At 36.7% G+C, this 25,807-nt stretch overlaps 3 protein-coding genes across 3 annotated transcripts; 1 reads left to right on the plus strand and 2 right to left on the minus strand.

Annotated features, from left to right (window-relative positions):
• Positions 1–26: 26 nt before the first annotated feature.
• LOC106878320 (large ribosomal subunit protein uL4m) lies at positions 27–1,253 on the minus strand. Its single transcript, XM_014927510.3, has one exon. It carries the CDS (start codon positions 1,158–1,160, stop codon positions 249–251), a length of 912 nt encoding a protein of 303 aa, XP_014782996.1. The 5' UTR covers positions 1,161–1,253; the 3' UTR covers positions 27–248.
• Positions 1,254–13,540: 12,287 nt separating this feature from the next.
• LOC149133122 (male abnormal protein mab-31-like) lies at positions 13,541–14,824 on the minus strand. Its single transcript, XM_089361199.1, has one exon. It carries the CDS (start codon positions 14,741–14,743, stop codon positions 13,802–13,804), a length of 942 nt encoding a protein of 313 aa, XP_089217325.1. The 5' UTR covers positions 14,744–14,824; the 3' UTR covers positions 13,541–13,801.
• An 8,022-nt stretch (positions 14,825–22,846) lies between these two features.
• Positions 22,847–24,327, plus strand: LOC106878319 (androgen-induced gene 1 protein). Its single transcript, XM_014927509.3, has one exon. It carries the CDS (start codon positions 23,112–23,114, stop codon positions 23,907–23,909), a length of 798 nt encoding a protein of 265 aa, XP_014782995.1. The 5' UTR covers positions 22,847–23,111; the 3' UTR covers positions 23,910–24,327.
• The last annotated feature ends 1,480 nt before the right edge of the window (positions 24,328–25,807 follow it).

The raw sequence follows: 25,807 nt of genomic DNA on the forward strand, positions 1-25,807 counted from the left end.
AAATAAAGCAACATATGACTACAAAATAATCAAAAAATATTTTTATGTCTGTATACACACATGTATGTATATACAGTAATATTTATCTCACGGACATCTTTTTGGTAAAAACAATTAACCTGTTACATCATAGGAGACAAATATGTGTTCAATCTAGTTAGCAATATATATTGAATATGAGAAGTTTAGTTCAAAATTTATATATATATATATATATATATATATATATACACACACACACGCAGAGGCTACCAATATCCTACAACAGTTTTCTTTTCTTTTTCAGTCTTGTAAAGTTGAAATAACAATTTCTCTTCAATTTTTTCTACAGCTGCCAGAGTCAACACAAGAGTTTCATGCTTCAACATACTGTAAACATTAAGTCCATAAACAGGCATTAGGTTGAAGTGATTTAATTTGTTCAAAGCCAGAGAAATATTCCGCGGCATAAAATCTGTATCGTCGATAAAAAGACCAGAAAATCCCCAAAACCTAGAAGCAAACAAACTTTCAATATAGTCAGGTTCATCTGTAGGAATTTCTAGGGAATCGACAATGTGTAAATCATTTTGAGCCAACTTAACACTCAAAGCAGATCTCAAGCCTAAAACTCGTTCATGGGTTGGTAGCATATAAAAAAAGCTTTCAGGTCCGCGTGGCCCATGAGCTCGTCCACCTCTCAGCCAAATTGGAGATCTGTTGCTACCATGTCTAGCTTTACCTAAACCTTTCTGTGGCCACGGCTTTCTGCCTCCTCCTCGCATCTCCGCACGAGTTGGTTCCCAATCATACCGAATAAGTTTGTATTTATTCTGCCAGTTAATATTCGAGTGAATAACATCCAAACGAGGAAATGTAGCGAATATATCAGGATGGAGATCAACCATTCCGAGTTTCTCATTATCAATGGTATTTAGAGTTTCAAGCCATGTTTGTACACCTTCTTTGGATTTGCTGGGATAATTCAGTTGACGACTCGTCATCAAGGGTAAAGGTCCGCGAGTCTGGACGTGGGGCGATTGGTCTGTAGATTCTTCTGTAGTTGGAAGTGTGTTGCTGAAATGCTTTCTCGAAGAGGAAAAAGAACAGGACTGTGTTAAAATAAAACCAAATCTATCAACGTTACGTATAGTTCCAATAAAAATCCTTAAAGAAAACATGCTTAAATCTCGCGATCTTCAAAACCAGTAAGAAATGTCCTTCAATTGTTTCCCCTGGATAACAATTCATAAATTATCTCCCTTCCAAAAACCGGTGCTGGAAGTATATAAGTCTCTTTATAAATTATTACTACTTAAAAAATAAAACAGTAAAGATTTATTTATAATATAAATAAAGAATTTTAAATCTTGATATAGATTCTATATCAAAAACGAATCAGAGTTATTTGAGAGCAAAAGGATAACGGAAAAGTTGCTGGATCTGTAAGTAAACAAAAGCTACATTGCATAACGGAGTAACCACATAGATACGACTTGCTATATTTATCCAACTTACAAATAAATCATCATTTTTTTCCTTAACTACTTATATTTGATAAACAGAATTATCGTTTTATGTAAATGATTACTAGGGTTAATTAAACTGAGTTAATTACTGTTTAATAGTATATTTTAAAGCTTAATGGTCTATTTATAAATCAGCACACCTCAAAATTTTTATACACATTCAGGGATTCCAAACGTCTAGTGTAAATAATACTCTGAGACTTGTAATGGAGACTTGTAATTACTAAGATTCACTCATTTTAACATAATTATCCTTTTGTGGTATATTTTATCTTAATATATAAAGCTGAAGTTGTGTGTCTGTGTGAAGCCTTTTTATTTTCTGTTCTGGTTCATTTTTTTTCTCTTTTTTTAGTCAGAAGCAATAAAGCATTCATTCCTCTTGGTAAGAGATGTCTGCATTTAAAATTTATATATATTTAATAAATATATAAAGTTATATATTTATTAAAAGTTATATTAAAAGTTTATAGAAATCCACATTTTCCACTTTTTCGTTAACATTTTTACATCAATGGAATTTTCTCGATCTGAACTTTCCAGTGCAGTATTTAGATTTTTAAAATTCCGTTTACTTTGTGTGATTTAAGGGAGATTTGGCTGTTGTTTCTAGCAACTTTCATATTTCTTCCCTTCTACCTGGGACAGCGTTCTTACACACGCGCTCAACAGAGAGAGAAAGTGATACATACAACGTCATAGATTAAACTTTCTTCTCAGTATTCTTTACCTATTTTTCATAACATTGATACGTAAAAACACACACGACCACACATACGTAATCTGTGACAACAACATACACATTGCTCCCGTTCTCTATCTCCCCCTCTTCCTCTCTCGCTCTCGCAAACGTATACACGTGCAAGTAAACACAATCATTAACGTTCGTCAATGTGGCATAACTACAGAGTTGTACCCACCGACTTTGGAAGGTCATAACTTTCAGAAAAATGAATATTTTTTAATGAAATGTTCTATGCATATATTATTTATTATGTAGATTCCGAATATACAAAAATTTCCAGTGAAAGTCTTTTGGGAGGAGGGTGGGGGACAATTTTCGGAAATTCCACTTAAATTCCTCTTAACTTCCAGGAAAATGAGTATTTTTTCGTGAAATTTTCTACAAATATACCTTGATGTATGTACATTTCGAGCATGTAGGAATTTTGAAGGAAACAACTGCAGGTTATTTTTGAGAAGTGTTCCCCACTCGGTGGTGTTTCGGAGCAAGTCGTCCATATTTGTTTAATTTTTCTCTATTATGTGCGTAAGTGCATCCATAGATTTCTAATGAAGTAATAGGCAGTGAAGAGAAGCCGTCATAAGAAAACTTTTAACTACCTCTAGCCCTTTCTCCCCCTCTCCCTACCTCTTGCTCTCTCATACACATGCAAGTACACAATCATTCAGTAAAATATAACTCATGTTCGTTGATATTTTGTAAATATACCACGATTTTCACTAGGGTGTTAGGGTTTTAGGGTCAGGGTTAGGGTTTAGGGTTAGGGTTAGGATTAGTGTTACAGTTTTAGGGTCAGGGTTAGGGTTTTGGGTTAATGTTAGGGTCAGTGTTAGGATTAGGGTTGGGTAATCGTGCGGGTGTTAATCTGAAAAATTACAGATATGTGAAAAGTACTGACCCTGCTATCTATTATAACTTTTGTTGTTCTGTTTAATATATACATAGATTATGCCTCCAAAGAAGAGAGCTTGCTGGGGAAAGGAAGCAACCGGTTTAAAATGACATTCCAGAAGCTACTTTGAACATAATGCAAAATGGTGCATCAACATCTGCCCAATCTGATAGAATTCTGGCAAAACTGTGTACCAACAGATCGCCAGTAATTGCTTCATCAGGAATTGCCATCCTAGCTCCTGCGAAAAGGGATTACCCTGCAATGTATAATCAGGGCAGTGAAAAAAGTTGTTTTCACACTATTTAAGTATTACGTGTCAAAAGTGAAGCTAAAACACTCATGTCATTCGAACCGGAATCTCAAAAACATTGTTATTATTAAATTTATGCATTTCTAATCAATTTGGAGATATTTGTTATCGAGTTGCAGATTTTTAACAATGCATTTGGTGATTATTTGCTTTATTTCTTGGGCAAAATTTACAACTTAGAATAAAAGAATAAAATTATTATTTCATTCAAAAATTGATGAGCTTTGTTTTTAGTGATGACTTGAAATGGTAAATATTTTTTCTAACTGTATTTGCTTGAAAACACATACTTTTCTTTATATTAAGCAATTCATTATAATTACTTTTACGATGTGCCTAAATAAAAACCATCGTTATAGATCAGCATTTCTCAACCTTTTTCGCGATTTGGCTTCCCTTGGATATTGAAAAAATTTATTTCGGCTCCCCTGTGTTCATGAAAAATTTAATCCAGCTTCCCATGTATCTGAGATAGACCGGCCAGCCCATGACAAATCTGACAAATGGGGGGACTCGCAGAACTACCAGCTCACGAACTGCATCTGAAAGTTGGCACGCCAATTATGCTGCTAAGGAATTTAGATGCTCCAATAATGTGCAATGGTATGTGGATGATTATCAAAAAATTGTGCTCCCGAGTTCTGTAGGCAACAATCTTGAATGAACCGGCCGCTGGCTAAGACATACTTATAACTCCCATGTCCCTTACCCACTCCGATACGACCTACAAGTTTAAACAGATGCAATTTCCCATCAAACTGCTTTCCCATGACAATCAACAAGGCGCAGGGACAATCAGTGCAAGTGGTTGGTTTGAATCTGACAGATCAAGTATTCTCACACGCACACGTAAGTCCAGTCTTGCTTTGCTCTCCTTACTAACTCACCATGACATTCTTTTTTTTCTACCAAGATCCGTCACCCAAACACCACTTCGTATCCACTTCTTCCTCTTTTTAATGTCTTCGTTTCTCTCTTCGCATCGCTCTCTGACCGGGTGAAACCGGGCTTAGCTGCTAGTAAACCAATAAAAACAACACAGTTAAAATTTGGCTAACTCACAGTTTACTGCCATAAACTAGTGAAAGTAAATTGTGCTAAAAAAAATGAAAGTAAATTGCGATTGAAAGCGGGAGTGATGACAGTGATATACCAGAATTTCATAAAACACGTTGGATATCTGATGAATGGGCTTCCTAAGTGGATCTCGGTAACTTCTATACTCATGAAGTTGTCAACCATTCATCCAATTTTGTTGATCCAGAAAAGGGAGATATAAGCTCGCCAATAAATAAATAAATAAATTTCGATAACGAATTTGGATTAGTGATGATTTACTTACATCATTTTTACGAGCATGCGTAACGAAGGGAATTTGGAAATCGTAAGAACTATTCACGAATTTTATTTCTCTATTAATCCATCTCTCAAAAATCGCTTGGCCTTTTAAAGTTCCGAATCTTCTGAACCTTTGAACTTAGAAAAAAAAAAAAAAAAAAAAACTTTCTGCGTTTTCTCAAACGAACATCACTCTTCATATAAATATATTTATATTAATACCGCAATATCTCGTCATCGTTTCATTTTCATTTCATTTTCTGATTTTTTTCTTTTTTTTTAAGATAGTTTTTTGATATTTTTACCTTTTCGTTTTTCAGTTTCTCAATTTTTCATTTTGTCAGTTCTCCACGGCTTTCTCATCATTGCTCTTTTCTACCATCGTTCACCCTTAGCCTTTGGTTTCCCCTCGATAAACCGCTAAACCCCTCCTCCTTTTACCTGTTCATTCTTTCCTCTTATCTCAGCTTTACTTCTCTTAGCATAGCACCCATTTTCACCATCCTACTACGGCGTCACCCCATGACATCTCTTTGTACTTATTTCATATATCAATGACTTGTGTTTTCCCGTAAATGTGACTGTTTTCATCTTACGTAAAATATATGTACGGTTATCATGTTTTTGATTTAGCACCAGTGTGTGACACCAAATGTCTCCTACTATAGGCCCGTGTGTACTTTTGTGTGTGTGTGTGTGCTGTTGCGTGTTTGTGCTCGTCCAAAACCTGAATGGGTACCATTGCAAAGAGATTTTCTCGTTTGAGCAAGAAACAAGAAATTTTATTTCACCTCACCCATCTTTCTCTCTCACACTATACACACACAATCTTACACGCGCACGCGTGTGTGTATGTATTCAAGTCCCCACAAAAAAAAACAAAAAAACATATACATACAATCATGAACATAAATACAAAAACCTCAACCAAACGACTTGAACTTTTAACCATTAACGATTGTAGCCAAAATGTTGGCACTCCGTCGGTTACGACGTCGAGGGTTCCAGTTTCGGACTCTCTCAACATCATTAACAAAAACTATGCTTACCAATTTTTGTTTCTAAAGATGACGCAACAACAGTACAAAATGATGAAGCAATACTTGCAGTGTAATGATTTCAAGCACGTAGGGAGAAAATATCGAGAAATCAGGATTTACTCATTTTAACCTAGTTTCTAATTCCCCTCTCTCCCCTTTTACGGATGTGTTTAAAATATCAGTTAATGTTATTGTTTTGAGCAGTATTAATGGTTATTGGTATATTTTTGCAGCTATACGAATGAGGAATTTCTTAATTTAATCTAATTTTAATTTAATATTCTTATTTTAAAACTTTGCAGTCCTTATTTATTTTTACATTAAGCATTATAAAATTTTAATAAGGTGATCTTAAAGTGAGCGTATAGCACATCGAACATTGCTTGATAAAAACTTACACTTGCAGAAGTGTAACTTCTTCATTATTCGTCAAATTACTCTAGTTGAGACATGCACGACAAGCGAGGTCATTCTGCACAAGCTATTCATCATACACAATATATGCCGCTTTTTATATTGTGGAATATTTATTAGTACAAGGAAGAAAATACGGTGGAGTTTCGGATCTGGACGCCCACATAAGTTAAATTTTCTCCGTTTTGATGGGATTTTCCCAATATTCTCTCGCCATGACTTTCGAAAAGTGGGAATGGGCGGGGCATCTTTTTATGAAAAATAATTTCTGAAAATTCATGATCCTTTTCACCTCTTATCCACAGTGCACTCCTTCTGATAGATTTTGACCAATTCTTTTGGCATTAAAATCTATGTGAGGTAACCTTGGTTTTCTTTTTATGTTTTCCGTTGCCCTTAACGTTTGTCTGTTACATAGAAGCGAGATAACTCTGGATTTTATTTATTGACTCACGTCCCTTGGTTACTATTTTCACGTAATGAAATGCAATGTGGCTCATTGGTCAAACTGGGAAAAGACAAAAACAACGAACGAAGTGGGACTGAGTGATAGTCACAGACGCTGAAAGTGGGTTAAAAACATTCAAAAGTTTTTTTCTTTCTGAAGTCACGGGTATTTTAATCACAATAAATCTGCAAATTTGCATCTCAAAGTGTATTCAGTTAATCAGTTTCATACGCACACACACGCACGAAAGAGAGAGAACGTGAGGGAAGTTGTTTATTGAACGGAACAGCGAAAAGTGCTGTTTGTTTACTATGCTTTGTTTTTGCAAACTTCACATTAGCTGTCAGTTAACGCATGCGCTTTAGTGAATTAATTGTCGTCTGCTTACTGAGAACTTATAAAATATGTCCAACAAATGATGTAAAACTAGCAAGAGAAAGGTAAGGTGTTCTTATAGTTTTTTTTCTTTCTTTTCAAATAACCGTATTGAGATTTGTTATAAATCCACTAAAGTAGTGAAACAATAATACAGATAATGTCTTTGATTTTGCTCTTAACATAAAATGAAATCACAAAGTAGAAGACGTGAGAATATAGAATCTTTCAGAAACGCTGTATCTTGAGATTGTACATTTAATATTACTTATATAGAATTTTATACCATTTCACGGTTCTTATGGTTCAGAAAAATATACATTTTTATCTTACAGTTTTCAAAATAATCGTTGAGTTTTCACAGGATACTAGTAGTTTAATAATTACCTATCATATGATAGTCTTCATTATAGGGAGGTGTGTGTGCTCAATGTGGAGTTTCTACTGTAGTTTTGACTTTGAAACAAAATATATTTTTTACAAATGTTCACTACCTTAGAAAAAGTATATCAGCTAAGTGAATGACCTTTCCTCTATGCATTAGGAGCATTATAACAGAATGTGACTATTATTTCTGAAATTTCATTCCCATTTTCTTTGAGCCCCTAAAAGACAAACTTGGCTGTGGCAGAATGAATAAGACAATGCGTATAAGACAAGCTCATACGCATCAATATCCATCTCTAGACATCAGAAAGAAATGTAAAACAAAAAATTAAAATATTTAAGTTAAATGAAAGGGAATCAAGGAAAAATGGCACATGATATGAAATTAAGGAAACACGACTAAATTAAAAACAAAAATCTGTATAACATCTCCTCTATAGCTTTTACACGATTTTCTGCGCGATATATTTACACACAATGCAGTTAGAGAGAAGAGGAAAATAGATATTATTCATTTTACTTCGGTTTTAACTTCATTTTTTTAAAACTTGAAAATGATCAAATTAGACATTTGTGTCGCCAAAATATTGATTGGATTCCAACAGAGAATAGAATATTGATTGTTGAACACCAGATATTTTATTAGAAACCTCAGTTACAATCGGGCCGATTTTGAAGAAAAATTTCTTGCAAGAAGAGTACCTGTTAGCTGACTACGTTTCGGACTCTCTCAACTCCAATAACAAAAACTATGCTGACCAATTTTTATTTCTAAAGATGACGCAACAGTACAAAATAATGAAGCAATACTTGCAGTGTAATGATTTCGGACATGTAGAGAGAAAATATCAAGAAATCAGAAGTTATTCGTTTTGTGTACAACACATCTAACATTGTTTTATACAAACTTACGCTAGAAGTGTACCTTCCTTATTATTTATTAAACAACTCTAATCGAAATACACACGACAAGCAAGGTAATTCTGCATCGACTATTGACCATACACTACGTATACCACTTTTTAAATTGTGAAATATTCAATAGCTAATAGCAGAAGGAAGAAAATACGGCGGAGTTTCGAATTTGGACGACAAGTAAGTTAGATATTCTCCGATTTGACGGGAATTTTTCGAATTTTCTTCGCCATGACTTTCGAATATTATACCGTACATAGACACTGTGGAGATTTGGAATAATTCTTAGAAGATATTTAGGTGCTTTTCTTGTATCCCATACATTTATAAGTGACCACTCATTAAAACATGTAAACATAAAAACAAAACTGATATAAGCAATTTAAGGCCAACAATTTTGATTCTTAATCACTGGATTTTAGTTTGAATTTCTTCAGAGAAAGACAGGTTAAACAATGCCATTTTAGGCTTAACTTAATGTGCTGGTTGAAAATCATAAAAAAAATTCTGGGTTCGTTACATTCGACTAAAAGTTCTTCAAGATGGTGCCCCAGCATGGTCGCAACAAGTAAAAAGAAAAAAAAATTCTGGGGTCGATACGGTCAACTAAAAATTCTTCAAGGTGGTGCCCCAACACGGCCTCGGTCTCATGCCTGAAGCAAGTAAAAAATGAAAAAAACCAAAACTAATCGAAAAATATAACCGTGGAGCTTTTGTCCACTTTTGCACTTTAACTATGGTGCTTTTGTCCTACACTCGGCGAAAACATTAGCACGCCGGACAAAATGCTTAGTGGTGTTTCGTCCGTTTTTACCTTCTGAGTTCAAATTCTGACAAGGTTGACTATCTGTTCGGTGTCGATGAAAGAAGTTCCAGTAAAGTACTGAGGTCGATAAAAGCGACGAGTCCCCTTCCCCAAAATATTAGGCCTTGTATCAAAGGTGAAATATTAGTCCTGCAATGTGGTAAAATCGTACCAGACAAAACGTTTAGGAGCATTTCATTCAGTTTTTCATGTTCTGAGTTCAAATGTCGATAAAACAAGTGCTCAATGTCTGTAACTGATGTACTTGACTAGCCCTCCCTAAAATACAGCAAACCTTGTACCTATAGTGAAGAGGATTGTTAATCCCACAGATATAGGCACCCAAAACCAAAGATCACTTTTATTTTTTCTCAATAAATAGAAGCGAATGGGTTTCTACCTCAAATTGTTAAATGGTGATGTGAAAACCTGTCGCTTAAAGTTCGCTTCGTAGATAGAGATGCTTCACTATTGTTACTCATACTTAGTGCCACCTTACAACGGCAGGCATCCAATGATCCTATGAAGTCTTAATATACTGTGATAGTTGACTCTCGGGCACTGCTTTTACCCAGGGGGGTTACAATGTGGTAAACTTTCGATCTTTGTACATAGAAAGTGTCAAACTATAAACCGAAGTAAACAGAAACGAAATTAAAACGATAAAGAAATAATCATGATATCTCGAATTTGAGGCTCCGAAAAGAAAAAAAAAATAATTTCATCCCCCTACAACCTCTTTTTTTACCTTCAGGGTTACATTTCTTCAAAGAGCAAAGATTCTTTTCTACTCTAGGCACAAGGCCCCAAAGTTTTAGGGAGGTGGAGCAGTCGATTAGATCGACCCCGAAAGGATGAAAGGCAAAGTCGATCTCGGCGGAATTTGAACATAGAACGTAAAGAGCAAAGATTGCAATAATCCAAAGTTTGAAATAATGTAAATTGATATGAATGAATAAATAAATAAACTATTTTCTGCTTTGGTCTTTCTTTTTTCATTCTTTTTTTCCGTCGCTCTTCCAGTTTATCTTTTACAGCGAAGAGAGATAACTCTGATCTCCATTTTCATTTATCTCCCTTGGTTACTATTAACCTTCTCCGCTGCAATTTTTTCCCCACGAGAGTTCCGGACCTCAACAATGAACTCATTTGCATATAGCCAATTGGAGCAGAGTCACCTTTATCCTTTCTAGTCAGGACCGTGTATTCTTTACTCTTTCCCCCCTCTACTGGCAGACAGCAACGTCTCCGTCTAGGTTAATGTTTCTTTCTTTTTGTCCTTGAGCATTGAGATGGCTGTGAGGTGTGCTAAAAATAACAGCTAAATAAGATATTTTGGATAAGTCTTTTAAATTAAAGTTTATTTATAAAACCTTCAAGCAGTTTCTGTACTTTCATATTCATCCAAAACATTATCTTTGATTGCCATAGTAATTCAAACCTACCATTAACAAGCGTATGTGTTCAGTATCGATGATATTGGCTTCTGAATACAATACAAGATTCGCATTGGAGGTCGCCATTTTGAATGCCAACATTTGTTAACTTGGTACGGTGAAGGTGAGATCTGATTGGCTTGTATGCAAATGAGTACTTTACTGGTGTCTGAAACTCTCGTGGGAAAAAAAAAAATTTGCTTCCCCACTCTGTTAAAAATATACGTTTACTACTGTTGTCTTTTACGCACCGCCTTGAATGGTTTAGTCAAACAAATCGATCACAAAGCTTATTTTTAAGCCTAGTACTTATTCTATCCAGCTTCTCATTTGCCAAACGTCTTAGTTACAGAGACGTAAACAAACACAGGTTGCCAAACGCTGATTGGAGAAAAACACACACAACACATTGTGTCTGTGGCTATGTTGGTATATATATGTATAAGGGTAGAAAATTTAGCGAAATATTTTACCGGTGGCCAGTATGCATAATAAAGTCAATAGACAACATATTTTTCATATAAATCAGTGTACGTTTTTATACACAAAAGAGGTGACCTTTACAGGACATCTCACATGCTGGAAAGAGCAGTTAAAGCCCAAGGGTATATGTTCTGTAAAGCATAAATCAAAAAAAGCAGCACAAGTATATAATATAAATAAAGTTCAATAAGGCCGGTTTATGGGATAACTCTGGGTTTCGTTTCCCATCCATGAAGTGCTTAGCTTCACAGCGTATCGTCAGATCCCAAAACCTGTTGGCTTAAGACTTCTGTAGTGAGTGGGCTCTCTGGAATATGGAGAAAAAGACCTCACTACTCAATGTCAACAACTGGGGATTGTCTCTCTTTGGCTGTCGATTGCCAGTGACCCTGTTATCTTGTGGGTTCCAATAGGCCAGCAGGAATTTCCTGAAATGCAAGCACAGTTTGAAGACCTCTGTTCCGGAGTTAAAGATGTTTTTTTTCTTTTTAGGAAGATGTTTATAAATCTATATTTTGGTTTGCAATTAATGTGTGTTGTTGTAGTTGTTAGAGGCAATCTTTAAATTAGTTTTATATTTAATTCCAGTAGTCTTTCTTCCACTGGCCTTTTCCATTCTTTTGCCTGTCTCTACCACAAAATTTCAGTTTGTTTTTAGATTTATTCCATTCAGAATTGTGTAGACAAAACAGATAAATTTCTACATTGAATCCACTGGCATAACTATAGATGTGTGCTCCACTCACACCACCACTGTTGCTGCTACCACCACCACAGGGGATATTTTTCAGATGGTGTAGATTATGATTATGTCAGAATTTGATTTGAAAAAACTGAGTGAGGATGACTCAAATAATTCACACACCTCGACTTTGTTTCCTCATATCTTTTGATGAGACTGTCAGAATTAGCCACCTCCATCATCAAAACATTTTTTTTGTACATCAAATTCCAATATATAGGTACCAAATCTCTTATCCGGAATCCAGATATTTTTGAAATTGGCTAGCTTTGAATTTCGTGGGCTGCAGTAGTTCGCCTATACATTATATGTAGTGCAGTATTCTATATTTAAGTTTTAAGTAGCTTAATAAGGAACAGACCCTGCTTTACAAATTTATTAATTAGTATATGTTATACAGTTTTGTTCTTTACTTTCTGTTGTTTATTTTATATTTTCGGTATATATTTAGCCTGTGTCCAGAAATCTAGACCACCTCTGGTCCCAAGGTTGCCGGATAAGAGATTCAGTACCTGTACTCAAAATGTACACCAACTAGAAAATCTCATGATGAAAATATACATTTTTGCCAAAGGTTATGAAGAAACAAAGTCAGGGTGGGGCACACTTGTGTAGATATGCCAATCCACCTCTAAATAGTCAGGAATCTGTCAGCTGGCAGAAACGTTAGTATGAGTTCAAATTCCGTCGTGGTCGACTTTGCCTTTCATCCTTTCGCGGCCGACAAATCAAGTGCCAGTTGCATACTGGGGTAGATCTAATCGACTAGCCCACTCCCCAAAGATTTCGGGCCTTGTGCCTAGAGTAAAAAAAAAAAAAAAAAATTAACCAGTGCAAAAACAACTAGTGGTCAGTAGAGACAGCTGAAAACTACTGTTAAAGTGTGTGTGGTGGTGGGGAGCACAATAGCAAAAGTGACAGATGGAAATTACTGATGGGGAAACAATGAAGATAAATGAAAAGTTCTTTTATGAGAAAGTGTTAAACAACAACATTACCCATTCATACATACACAAAAATACATACATATTGTACCAGCCATGGTTGCGTAGTAAGAAGCATGCTTCCCATCCACATGGCTCTGAGTTCAGTTCCACTGTGTGGCACCTTGGACAAGTAAGTGTCTTCTACTATAGCCTCAGGTTGACAAAAGTCTTGTGAGTGAATTTTCATAGATGGAAACAGAAAGAAGTCCATCCTGTGTGTGTGTGTATGTATGTGCGTGTGTCTGTGTTTGCCTACCACCTCGTAACCTAGTAGTTCAGAAAAAGAGAATGATAGAATGAGTAACAGACTTAAAAGCAAAAGTACTGGGGTCGATTCATTTGACTAAAAATTCTTCAAGGCGGTGCCCCAGCAAGGCCGCAGTCTTACGACTGAAACAAGTAAAAGATACATATACATGCACAAAAATGCATAAATGCACACAAACATATACATGCACAAAAATGCATAAATGCACACAAACATATACATGCACAAAAATGCATAAATGCACACAAACATATACATGCACAAAAATGCATAAATGCACACAAACATATACATGCACAAAAATGCATAAATGCACACAAACATATACATGCACAAAAATGCATAAATGCACACAAACATATACATGCACAAAAATGCATAAATGCACACAAACATATACATGTACAAAAATACATACATACTCGCATATTAAGCAAATCGTACAGAAATAAGTAATTTTCATTTTATTGAGAAAAAAAATTGATGTGAGGGACTAATCTCAATCGCTGATTAGTAGACTGGGTAGATAGCGAGAACGTGTGTGTGTCTTTGACTGCTCAGATCAAAGACAATGTCGGCCTCACCAGCAAACACCAATACATGTGTTTGTATTGAAAGAATGAAAGTATTCAATAACAAAATTATTTACATTCTTGATTTTTTCATCTTCAAAAAAAAAAAAGCAAGCTTTTCATCACTAAAATCATTACACAGGATAATAGTGCCGAACCCAGTAGATAAATGACATAAATGTATTATCTTTGTGAACACGACGCCAACTGAATTCTTGTAAGTAAGTCGAGAAGAGATTATCAGAAAGTCCATACAAATGTTTATATCTATTTTTCACGTTATTCCACGTCCCTTCTATCTTGTTTCTGTTGAGTTTTTCATCTTTGGGATCGATAAACTGAAGATTGCGATCAGCTGATTCTTGAAGTTTTTCATAGGAATGACAACCATCCGTTACTATGCAGGTGCCTGGTAACACATGTTCAAGGATGATAGGTAACAAAGTGGCACCACTTTGATCAGGGACAGGGACAAGGACGGAATTAAGACTGTGGCGCTCCACCATCCCAAGAATCAAGTGGCCTTCCTTATAATGACCACGATGATATTGGCGGTGCATAAATTTTGACTCGGCAATATCTACCTTCACTCCTTCTCCTCCAATCTTTATAGGATGATCAATGCACCACATGGCACAGACATCACGAAAATAGTTATACCAATTAACTATGGCCTCTGTACCAACACCGACCTGATTCATAACAACAGACTGCGTGGACTCAATTGACGTCCACCAATAAATAAGTTCAAGATGGCGGGTTAGACGGATAGAAGACTTAGAAAAGAAAGAATCATTCCTAATACTACGATGAGATTTGCACATAGAACAGTACCAAACTTTCCCGTCTGAACATTGTTTACGAGTCACAAAAGTCATGTGCTGAGTACAACATACCACTGAATTGTGAAGTAAACCGACCGATGCAAGGAACTTAATTGTACAATCAATATTCTTAGTTACCTGTTGAATATCGTGTAGAGTATATTCCTTTTTAATTAGATCTTCTTTATTAATGATCTCGTCCACGATTTTTACCCGAATTTTCGGTTTCTTACGTTCACATATTTCAGTCATAATTAAAACACTTTCTACGAACTTCTCGGAGAAGCGGCGTACTTGAAACTGATAACTGAAATAATGGAAAATACAAAACCTCGAATTGCCGAAACGAATAAGTATGCGTTTCAAAATTAGTAAATCATTACCTCTAGCTTTTTAGTTAGCGAAGAAATTGCATAATTTATATACATACGTACATATATATATATATGTGTGTGTGTGTGTGTGTGTGTTTGTTTTGATCTACTTTAACTCTGGTCATAAATAGCACTTCCAAAAAATTTAAAATAAATAATTACATCTGAGTTTCAATTCTAATTTTATCGATGCGATATTTATTTTTAATAACAAGTGTTTACTTTTCGGTAATGTTAATTCATTAAGTGAACCGAATTTTTTTTGTTTGTTTGTTTTACCTTTGTGTAAAGAAATGAAAACAATATAATATCATGAACTATTTATATGTACTTATTCGTTTCGTTTAAGAAAACCAAGTTACTTTTTTATATTCACCATTATTTTTTGTCTACTTTTACTTTCCAAATGCAGAATGAATGTAATTAAATAACAAAAAATTAACACCACTTTTTTATTATTTCGATTTTTTCTTTTTTCAGATCAATTAAAATTTTTTTCCTTTTACTATATATCTATATGAATAAATAACTTTCAGCCATATAGTTTTGTAAACCAGGGAGATAACTCCTGAAAATATAGTAAAACGTGACAGATTTATTTATATTGAATTGGGATTTATCCGTGTTTTATTCTATTTTCTTCTCTATACTAGAAAACAGTAATTGTTGTTGATCAAGTTTTCCTGTTTAAAGACGTAGTCGTCACTCTGCGATGGAGTAGCAATGTTAAGAGTTCCGTTCCTAATGACGGTCGATAGAATAAGCATCAGTTGAGCACTGGAGTCGATGTAATCGACTTTATCCCCCGAAATTGCTGGCCTTGTGACAAAATTTGAAACAATAATTAATACGACACTTTTCAGAGTTAAAGATAGTTGACTCTGAATTAATTACATAGAGAGAGAAAGAGAGAGAGAGGCAAGGGGCATGAATCACTAACGTAGGTGGAACAATAAAGGACGAAGAAAGGCTGACAAATGAAATGTTGCCAAGTAACTCTTCACCCCGCCATAAAAAGGTTGGTCTCAAGGGATGGGTGGAGTCGGTGTGAGAGAGACATTTGGAGGGGTGGATATTCAGAGAATACTGAATGAGGTACTTATTTGTGGCATATACAAGCATGCAGTGCTTCCAGTGGTCAGTTTTGTAGCGGTGGATGGATCTCCATTAGAAATTCATATCACCAGACATTCTAATCCTTCATTTCTCCCTCTGACCAAGGTTGTAGCTGGTCAGCCAGACTTCGTTCTCAATGAGTCATCACCATGTGACTGAACTCGTTGAGTCGTCACAGACTGGTGACTATACTAACTTTTTGCTTGGGGTTTCTTGCTTTTATAACTATCCAGAAGGATAGATATATCATTGAGAACAATAGATTTAGTTGGTGGTCTTGTTATCTCTATCTTAGCTTTTGGTGGACTAGAAGAGGTTAGAAAGGGTCAAGTGGTGAAGACATTATTTCAGCCTAGCTAAAGGCATCTGGAAAATGTAAAACTGCTGTCAGAGAAAAACCATTGTTCCACCATGGGAAAAGTTCTGTCGCAGTGTTAATTTAAATTTGGCTATGGTGGATCGAATCCACTTCATGCATGCAAGATCCACCACATGTATACAAACTAGCTGACCCTGTGCCGTCAAATATGACGGCTAATTGTAGTAATAAGGTACATAATAATCACTGATACAAACATTCACATACTTCCCTTGTACATGCTCATACACACAAACACACACATATACTCAAACAAAGTTGAAATGCTATTTGATTTTTTCGTTTCAGCATTGAATACTTACCATCCCATTCCCATTGCATGCACGCACACACATACGCGCGCACAGACACATTCACATAACTCCCTTTTACATACACACATTTATTCACACAGAATTGAAACGCTGATTTTTTTTTTCACCCCTTCTTCGATAATCATCTATCATCCCTTCTTTTCTCAGTCATATGCTGTGACAGATAAAAATAGAATATACACGACGCGCCCTTTGCCACTTCCTTTCTCTCAATCACTCCCAGGCAGAGCTCTCTCAAAGGTATCAATCCCCTCATTAACCTGCTTCCTCCATCTGTGGCGATGACAAGCATTGCTCTCCCAGTCAGTCTCTTGGGAGCCCTTAAATCGCAACCTTGGTTTCTGCCAGGGTCTCCTTCTATTCACAAGTTCCCTACATAGCATCTGCTTAGGGATCCTGTTAATAAGGTGTCCAGTCCAACGTAACTGGTGCTTGTGCACCATTGCCTCAATAATCAAGCTATCAGCTCTCCTCAGGACCTGCATGTCTGGAGTTTTTATTGGTCCCAGCCACCAACATTCAGAATGTGTCTGATACAGCTCTGATGAAAACGTTCAAGGCCCCTTACATGACGTTTATAAAGGGTCCATGTCTCACATGAGTAAAGGAGCGATGTCAGTACACATGCACGGTACACAGCAATATTTGTTTGCTCTGTGACACGAGACTGAAGAGACCGGAAGGAATAAGTTCCTCTCTGCAGCTTGAAAGATATTTCATCATCCAGGGAGCAAGAACGGCTGATTGTACTTCCCAGGTAGGCAGACTTGTTTACCACTTTCATAAATGTGCCTTCAACCAGGATAGCTGGTTCCAGATATGGTGCAGGCTAGAACATTACAACAGTCTTGTCCAGGCTAATGCTGAGTCCAAATTCCTTGCAAGAAGCAGAAATATAATTCATAAATATTTGTATGTCATACACTGTATGAGTGACTAAGTCACAGTCATCTGCATAAAAGAAGTCATGAATAAGAGACTGGATAACTTTTGAATTGGCAGCAAATCCGTGCAGATTAAAGAGGCGGCCAGAAGATCGATACCTGACATATATTCCCAGAGAGCTAACCTTAGCAAAAGCATGAGTAAAAGCAGCAGCAAAGTACAAAGAAAAGAGTGTTGGGACAAAGATGTTACCCTGCTTGACAGTATTCTTTACGGGAATGGGTCTCACAGTGTCACCACAACATTGACCCAAGCTTCCATCCCATCATGAAATGCTTTAATTATAGATTCAAAGTGATCCGGACATCCAAGTTTGCTAAGTATTTTCCATAGCAAGGCCCTATTCACAGTATCAAAGGCCTTGGTTAAATCAATGAATACCTGGACAAGATCCATATTCTGCTCATAGCACTCCTCCTGCATCTGTCTTGCTGTGAAAATAATATTCATTGTCCCTCTACCAGATCGGAAGCCACATTGAAATTCAGATAGGACATCATTTACGAGACACCCATTCAGACGGGTAAGAAGAATATTTGCCAGAACCTTGCCAGCAGCTGATAGTAGAGCAATACCTCTGTAGTTACCACACATTGTTTTGGATCCTTTTCATGGCTTTTCTCTGACAGCAGTTTCAAATTTTCCAGATGCCTTTAGCTAGGCTGAAATAATATCTTCACCACTTGACCCTTTCTAACCTCTTCTACTCCACCAAAAGCTAGAATAGAGATAACAAGACCACCAACTAAATCTATTGTTTTCAATATGTCTATCCTTCTAGATAGTTATAAAAACAAGAAACCCCAAGCAAAAATAAAGTAGTCACTTAGCGACAACAGAGCGAGGCAGCTCGTGACAACTCAATTAGTTAGGGAACGGACTGCTATAATCATGACCACAATGGATGCAGCTACTAAGAAAATACTCAGCGGAGAATTCGGATTCGACGATAGCTTTTTCACAGCCATATACTACTGCCAGGAGTTCCCTTTCAATGTTTGCATACCTTGTCGCGGTTGCTGATGCGCAAATATGCGCTCAGGCTACGACATCTCAAGCGTTTCCTAGACGGTGAACAAGTGTGGTCACCGTTCGTCAGACGCGATTTTCCGCAGCTCGTTTCTTTAACAGAGCTGCAATCCTGGTTCAAACGTAGACCGAGAAAGGGCGCTTGGCACCTCGAGTGCCGCCAAGCTCTCACAACCCTCAGTCAGGCGGGCAATGCGATCGGTAGAGGGTTAGTGGAGGAAAAGTGTGACGACGTTCTCGGGGAAACTCTAGGCGTTGAAGATAATCAATTAAACAGTCTGTTCGGAAGAACTTTCGGGCCGGGGCCCATGGATAACTTCCAAAGGTCCCTCGCCTGGCAGTGCTACCGAGGGGCGCTGCCTGTTTGAGATAAACTCTACCGGCACAGAAGTGCCGTCAGCCAGGCCTACCTGAGGTGCGCTCAGGACGACGAAACCGTTCTGCACGCACTCGTCCAGTGCCCGAGTATTGCTGACCTATGGGTTTATGTCGAACAGCTACTGTCACGTGTAGGACGGATCCGGCTATCAGCTGAATCCATCGTGAAGATTGACCCGCCTACCTCCTTTAACCGGGAGGGCAAAGCAATTTTCCTATATCAAGTGGCTGCAGCGAAAGAGGTAGTATGGTGGACCCGTTTGAAAGGGCTAAAGTCAGACACTTTCCTCTTTGGCCAAAGCCTCATTAACTTTTTCAAGTTCCACTTGAAAAGGAAGATGAGAGTAGAGAGGGAAGTGCTGTCTGATGGCAAATTTGTTGAAAGATGGGTGACTGTTGGAAGGATGGCCAGTATGAACGGACCAATTCTGAGGATACACTTGTAAAAAAAAAAAGGTAATATAAAAGGAGAAAGGGCTCTATACCCCTTTCTTATTTTCTGACCAGGCTCCCGTGGCTTTTATAGGTTTTTCCACGCGTAACCTTTCGATGCACCTCCCTTTATTGGGAGTTTTATTTGTTATATCTTTCTCTGTTTTCCTCAGTTTACACGAACATTTTCTTTTCGGACAAAACCCTTTGTAATCTTCGTCCTGTCTTTGTCCTTACATGTTTTAAATTTATATTAGCCCTTGTGGCCATTATTATTATATACACGTTTTTTATTGTTTTCTTGTTTTCGTCACCAAACCCCACCTGTGTGTGTGTGTGTATATATTATATTATATTAGACGTATTATATATATTCTTTAATTATTCTATCGGTTTCAGCTGAAAGCTGAGGCCATGCTTGGGGAGCGCCGTTAAATATATATATATTAGAAATGATACATTTCTAAATCTCTCAGAGAGACTTAAGCAGTAGTGATACGATATTTGTTGTTGGCACTCCGTCGCTTACGATCAACGGAACAGCCTGCTCGTGAAATTAACGTGCAAGTGGCTGAGCACTCCACAGACACGTGTACCCTTAACCCATAAACTGCTGGGATTTTGCTGTATGTAACACGAACTGCTGAGCCTATTTTGGGTAAAGATCAACATCGATCTATCACTCGAAAAATATACTCAGTGTTTCTTAACACCTTCTGTGATTTGGCTACACTGTTTCTGGGGTGAAAGGGTATCGTGTGCATACATTATAAGTCATCAAAATTAGGTCAGATCATGCCCTACTTCCGTAGCCACGAACGTGGCCTGTCGCACTGTCGCGTTGGCCACTGAGGTGGCCTATCGCAGTTTATAGGTTAACGTAGTTCTCGGGGATATTCAGCGTGAGACAGTGTGACAAGGCTGACCCTTTGAATTACAGGCACAACAGAAACAGGAAGTAAGAGTGAGAGAAAGTTGTGGTAGAAGAGTACAGCAGGGTTCGCCAACATACCCTGCCGGAGCCTCATGGAACTTTAGGTGTTTTAGCTCAATAAACACTCACAACGCCCGGTTTGGGAATCGAAACCGCGATCCAATGACCGCGAGTCCGCTGCCCTAACCACTGGGCCATTGCGCCTCCACAGTGCTACGATAAAGTAGTTGTATACTGTCAACTTAACGTGACAGTCCCAATAAGGGAATCATACTACTGCTATTTAGCCCTAGGAATCTACACCGCTTCCTGTCGGCCTTGACACATTTCCTGTGTTCTTATGTTTACGAGGGGGAGAGAAGCACCTGCACCTTCGCGTAGGTATTGCGAGACTGTGCATAAATTATACACTAACACATGCAATATATTCATTCACACACATACATATTTAGATGAAGTTAAATTATGTTGTAGTGCATCTGAGTACTGCATACAATAATTTCATTATTATTATATGTCCGGTCATAGAGTGGCCAATGGTTAAAATATATATTTAAAATATATATTTATATATATTATATTATTATATATAATAATATTATATATTTATATATATTATATTATTATATATAACAAAATATATAGCGAGTCGTGACTAGTCGATCCTACGACGGTCAATTTAAAGCGTTTGACCCGGTGACAAAAATAAAAAATAAAAATTAGTCTAATAGGTGTAAAACAACTTGCTGGGAACGAATATGAAGAAAAAAATGCGCGCTTGCGAACGTGTGGGGTGGAGAGAGGACTCGGAACATTCACATCATGAATGTTCCGAGACGCCTCACCGGAGCCAAGAAACAAAAGAAAAATAGTGTAATAGATGTAAATCAACTTGCTCTGAAAGAATATCAAGAACACACACACACACACACACACACATATAACATATATATATATATATATACATATATATATACATATATACATATATATATATATATATATATATATATATATATACATACATACGCGCGCGCACACACACACACACACACACACACACACATATATATATATATATATATATATGTGTGTGTGTGTGTGTGTGTGTGTAGAGTGTTAGGTGTGATGTACAGAATTAAATATTGAAAAAAAAAAAGTCGTCAGTATTTTGGAATAACTTCTTTCATTTATTTTATACATATATTAACGCTTTCGTTCGTCTTTCGAACTTGTCAAATATAATTCTGTGAAAATACAGAGATCTTGCTTATTTATATAAAACAGGTGTTTTTTGGAGTTTTGTTTATAACAGAACATTGTTTTGTTTTTTTTTGTTTTTTTGGGGTGAGGCTTTGGAGACAATGGAAGCAGATAGATAGATAGACAGGCAGACAGAGAGATAGATAGATAGACTGATAGTCAGAGAGATAGATGGATGTGGTAAAAGAAAGAGAGAAGGGCCATTGTATTGAAATGGTCTTTTTAAGGAGTGTCAAAAAAAAAAAATAATAAATAGGAGTAAAAGTTTGTTTATTACTTAATTGTTTTGAGAGGGTTTCTAGGGATGGTAAAGGAAGGAAAAAACAAAACAAAACAATGTTCTGTTATAAACAAAACCCCCCAAAACACATGTTTTATATAAATAAGCAAGATCTCTGTATTTTCACAGAATTATATTTGACAAGTTGGAAAGACGAACGAAAGTGCTAATATATGTATAAAATAAATGAAAGAAGTTATTCCAAAATTCTGACGACTTTTTTTTTCTATATATATATACACACACACACACACACACATATATATATATATTAACAGCAAGTTGTTTTACACCTATTGCACTAATTATTTTTTGTTCTTGAGCTCGGGTCAAACACTATAGTTTAGAGGCCAGGGACTAACGATGTGTGACGATGTGAATGTTTCGAGTCCTCCCCGCCCCCCGGTCGCGAGCGCGCATTTTTTTTCTTCTTCATATTCGTTCCCAGCAAGTTGTTTTACATCTATTAGACTAATTTTTAAAAAATTTTGTCACCGGGTCAAACGCTCAAGTTTGATCAATTTTTTAACACAAAGTAAATATTTTTTTTTAAAACAAAGTAAATAAATTATGGCGCCCGCCAAATCAGAAAGATCCGAGTCCATTAAAAAGTCGGTCTTTCAAAATCCACTGTTGTTCAATGGTATCAGTACATGAGGGACATTGCAAGTAACTATCTTTTGCGTAACCCCTACCAAATTGGTGGACTTGGGCACATCGTAGAAATAGATGGGATTACTGAAATAGATGTGACACCAAAATACTCCCTGGAAGAACATAAAACGACGTTTTAAGAGTAAGATGGGGAAGATTCAACACAAAAAATTATTTACTTTGTGTTTTATTTACTGTTTAAAAAAAATTATTTACTTTATTAAAAAAAAAAACTCATACATGTTTTGCGTATACGCGCTAGATAGTCGTTGTAGGATCGACTAGTCACGACTAGCTAGTGCGGATGCGCGAGTGCGCGCACCGAGACCACTAGTTTTGAGTAGTACGTATTATATTATTATCAAAAGGACAAGATCTTAAACATATATATATTTATATATAAACATATCCGCTTCTTTGCTGTTCGTTTTGAGTGTTCCTGTCGATAGCAGTAGTGACATTGATCTTGATCGTAGTGAACTGAGAGAGAGAGAGAGAGAGAGGAAACAAAACAGTGACACCATGGCAATAAAACGTGACAGGAAAGTCTCTCACCATACAGAGCAAGTTACGGCCTCACCCCTTTCTTCTTCTTTTACTCCTTCAAAAATATCGAATCTATCTTTGTATATTTGCTTTTTTCACCTGATAGCATTCATTCTTTTAGCTTTTGGCACCTACACTGACACCTTCGAAATTCAGTACGGTTGGAATACATATTTTGGTAAATTTAAATACCTCACATACTGGAATATATGGATACAAACGTTATATTTTGTCATTTCTTTACTGTATGACCTCATGAAATGGCGAAGCGTGAACAAATACGATCAAAACAAGGTAAGACAGCTGCAGATCGTCATAGATCACGTTCATGCTACTATAGTTTTCCCAGTCGGAATTTTTGTGGTGATCACATTCTGGTTAATTTATCATTTCGATCGTGAGTTGGTGTTTCCTTCTTTCCTTGATGAAATCGTTCCAGGTTGGTTGAACCATATCTTGCACACTTTACCATTGGTCCTTCTCTTTTTGGACAAGTACCTCGTCCCTCATTGTTATCCTCCCAAACTTCGTGGAATTGGTTACACATTCTGCTACACTAGCATCTACGTGGTATGGATCCTTTTCCTGGCCTTCGCTAAAGGTATTTGGGTTTACCCGATCCTTCAAATCTTAAATAATCAACAGAGATTTGTCTTCATAGCTCTTCTATGGTTGTTTGGAATCAGCATTTACCTAGTCGGAGATGGTTTTACCTGTTTCATGTGGAGGGCTTCAGCCCAACCTATGAAGACCAGAAAGAATAAAGTCAAATAAATGAACAATTACATAAATTGAATGACTCTTAACATTCCATATATACATACATACACACACACACACACACACACATATATATATATATATATGGGAGAATGTACGAAAAAAAACAACAACAGACGAGGACAAGTGGTGTAAACAACAAAAGGATGTATTAGTATGACGCTCGGGAATACGGAAAGTCTTTTACGTTTCGAGCTACGCTCTTCAACAGAAAGAATACGGAGACAAGGAGAAAAACACGGAGAAAAAAAATTGAAGAGTGTCCAAAAACAAACAAACAAAAAAATGAAATGAACAAATCAAAAGAAGAAACAATTTTTTTTAATTAAAAAATTCCGTATTTGTTTTCATGGAAGTATGACATTTTTTATAACAAATTAATTTAACAATTAAACGTCTCATTAATGCTAAATCTTATGTTTTTTGTTGAAATTTGAAATTAATGTTATCATTTTATTTTGCGTGCCACTGTGTGTGTGACTAATTTGCTCAAAGGAGTATAAAAGTGCTAACTATGACATTGTGTTAGAAGTATGTAGTATGTCTGTCTATCCTATCCTATCTATCTATCTATCGATTGATCGTGGTCAGTAGTTCATATATCTGAAAAAGACGCACACTCTAAAACACCAGAATAGAAATATTTAGCAGGTTGTTTGTTATGGCTGGTCACAAAGTGTCTATTGGATTTGCACCTATTAAACTCTTAGCTGTTTAGGCAACTCACCATTTGTGTCTGAGTTGCCTAAACAGCTAAGTGCGAAACCAATGGTCATTTTGACCGGCTGTAACAAACAGCCTTCTAAATATATATACAGAGAGAGAGAGAGAGTCATAGTGTCTATATATAAGACACACACACACACACACTTGGTTCAATTTCCACTCATTTATTTATTTATTCCAGAAAGCTTTTTCGTCGCTGCATTTGCGACCATATCAGGGGAGTTTGACTGACTGTCCAAGTCAAAATCCATTGATATGGTCGCAAATGCAACGCCGAAAATGATTTTTGGAATAAATAAATCTGTGGAAATTGAACTGGTGTGTGCGTGTTATATTAAGGTACTATGACTTTCCCCAAACACAATAAAATTTGTTTCAACACACGAATTCACATAAAGAATCTTGCAAACCACATACAAAACACACACACACACACACATAGTATGTATATATATGTGTGTGTGTGTATAGGCGAGGCTGTGCGGTAAGAAGCATGCTTCCCAACCACATGACATGGTTCCAGGTTCAGTTCCATTGCGTGGCACCTTGGGTACTTCAGCATGGCTGCAGTCAGATGACTAAAACAAGTAAAAGAATATACATGCAGTTAAGTCTATGTCCAGTCATAGTGACCATTGGTTATAACTGCATATAAATACATTACTGCCCAATGCTTTAGAGCATAGGTTCTCAAAGTGGGCACTACCCACCCCCACCCCCGGTGGCCATTGAGAGGGTCCAGATGGGTGCTGGTGTCTAAGGGGGCAGTGCAGGGGGAGGGGACACATTAGAGAAAAAGGAGGCATTGGAAAGGCAGTGGATTGGGGGACGCTATGAATTTTTAATATTATCATAGTATTGTATACAAATTACATAATATATTAAATATCAAATGATTCATCTATATATATAAAAATGAGAATGTGTGTCTGTCTGTCTGTGTGAATCCCTAAAACTCGAGAACTACTCAACATATTTCATTCAAATTTTACACATGCCTTACTTAGGGTCCCGGTTGTGTTTTAGTCAAAAAAATTCAACGGTACAACAGTGTAAGACTATCCTCTCAGGTATACTTACATTGTGATTTCTGCAATGTGGTGCATAAATTGTCAAGTAAATGAGACGCATCTTTGCCTCCACTGATTCACTTGCAAATGTAAGAT

The sequence above is a fragment of the Octopus bimaculoides genome, chromosome 12 (genome assembly GCF_046866305.1).
Source record: "Octopus bimaculoides isolate indiv1 chromosome 12, ASM4686630v1, whole genome shotgun sequence".
Classification (NCBI taxonomy): domain Eukaryota; kingdom Metazoa; phylum Mollusca; class Cephalopoda; order Octopoda; family Octopodidae; genus Octopus; species Octopus bimaculoides.

What these genes read in the sequence shown, in the direction of transcription:
- LOC149133122 (XM_089361199.1), bottom strand. Translation starts at nt 14,743, where the DNA reads ATGACTGAAATATGTGAACGTAAGAAACCGAAAATTCGGGTAAAAATC.
- LOC106878320 (XM_014927510.3), bottom strand. Translation starts at nt 1,160, where the DNA reads ATGTTTTCTTTAAGGATTTTTATTGGAACTATACGTAACGTTGATAGA.
- LOC106878319 (XM_014927509.3), top strand. Translation starts at nt 23,112, where the DNA reads ATGGCAATAAAACGTGACAGGAAAGTCTCTCACCATACAGAGCAAGTT.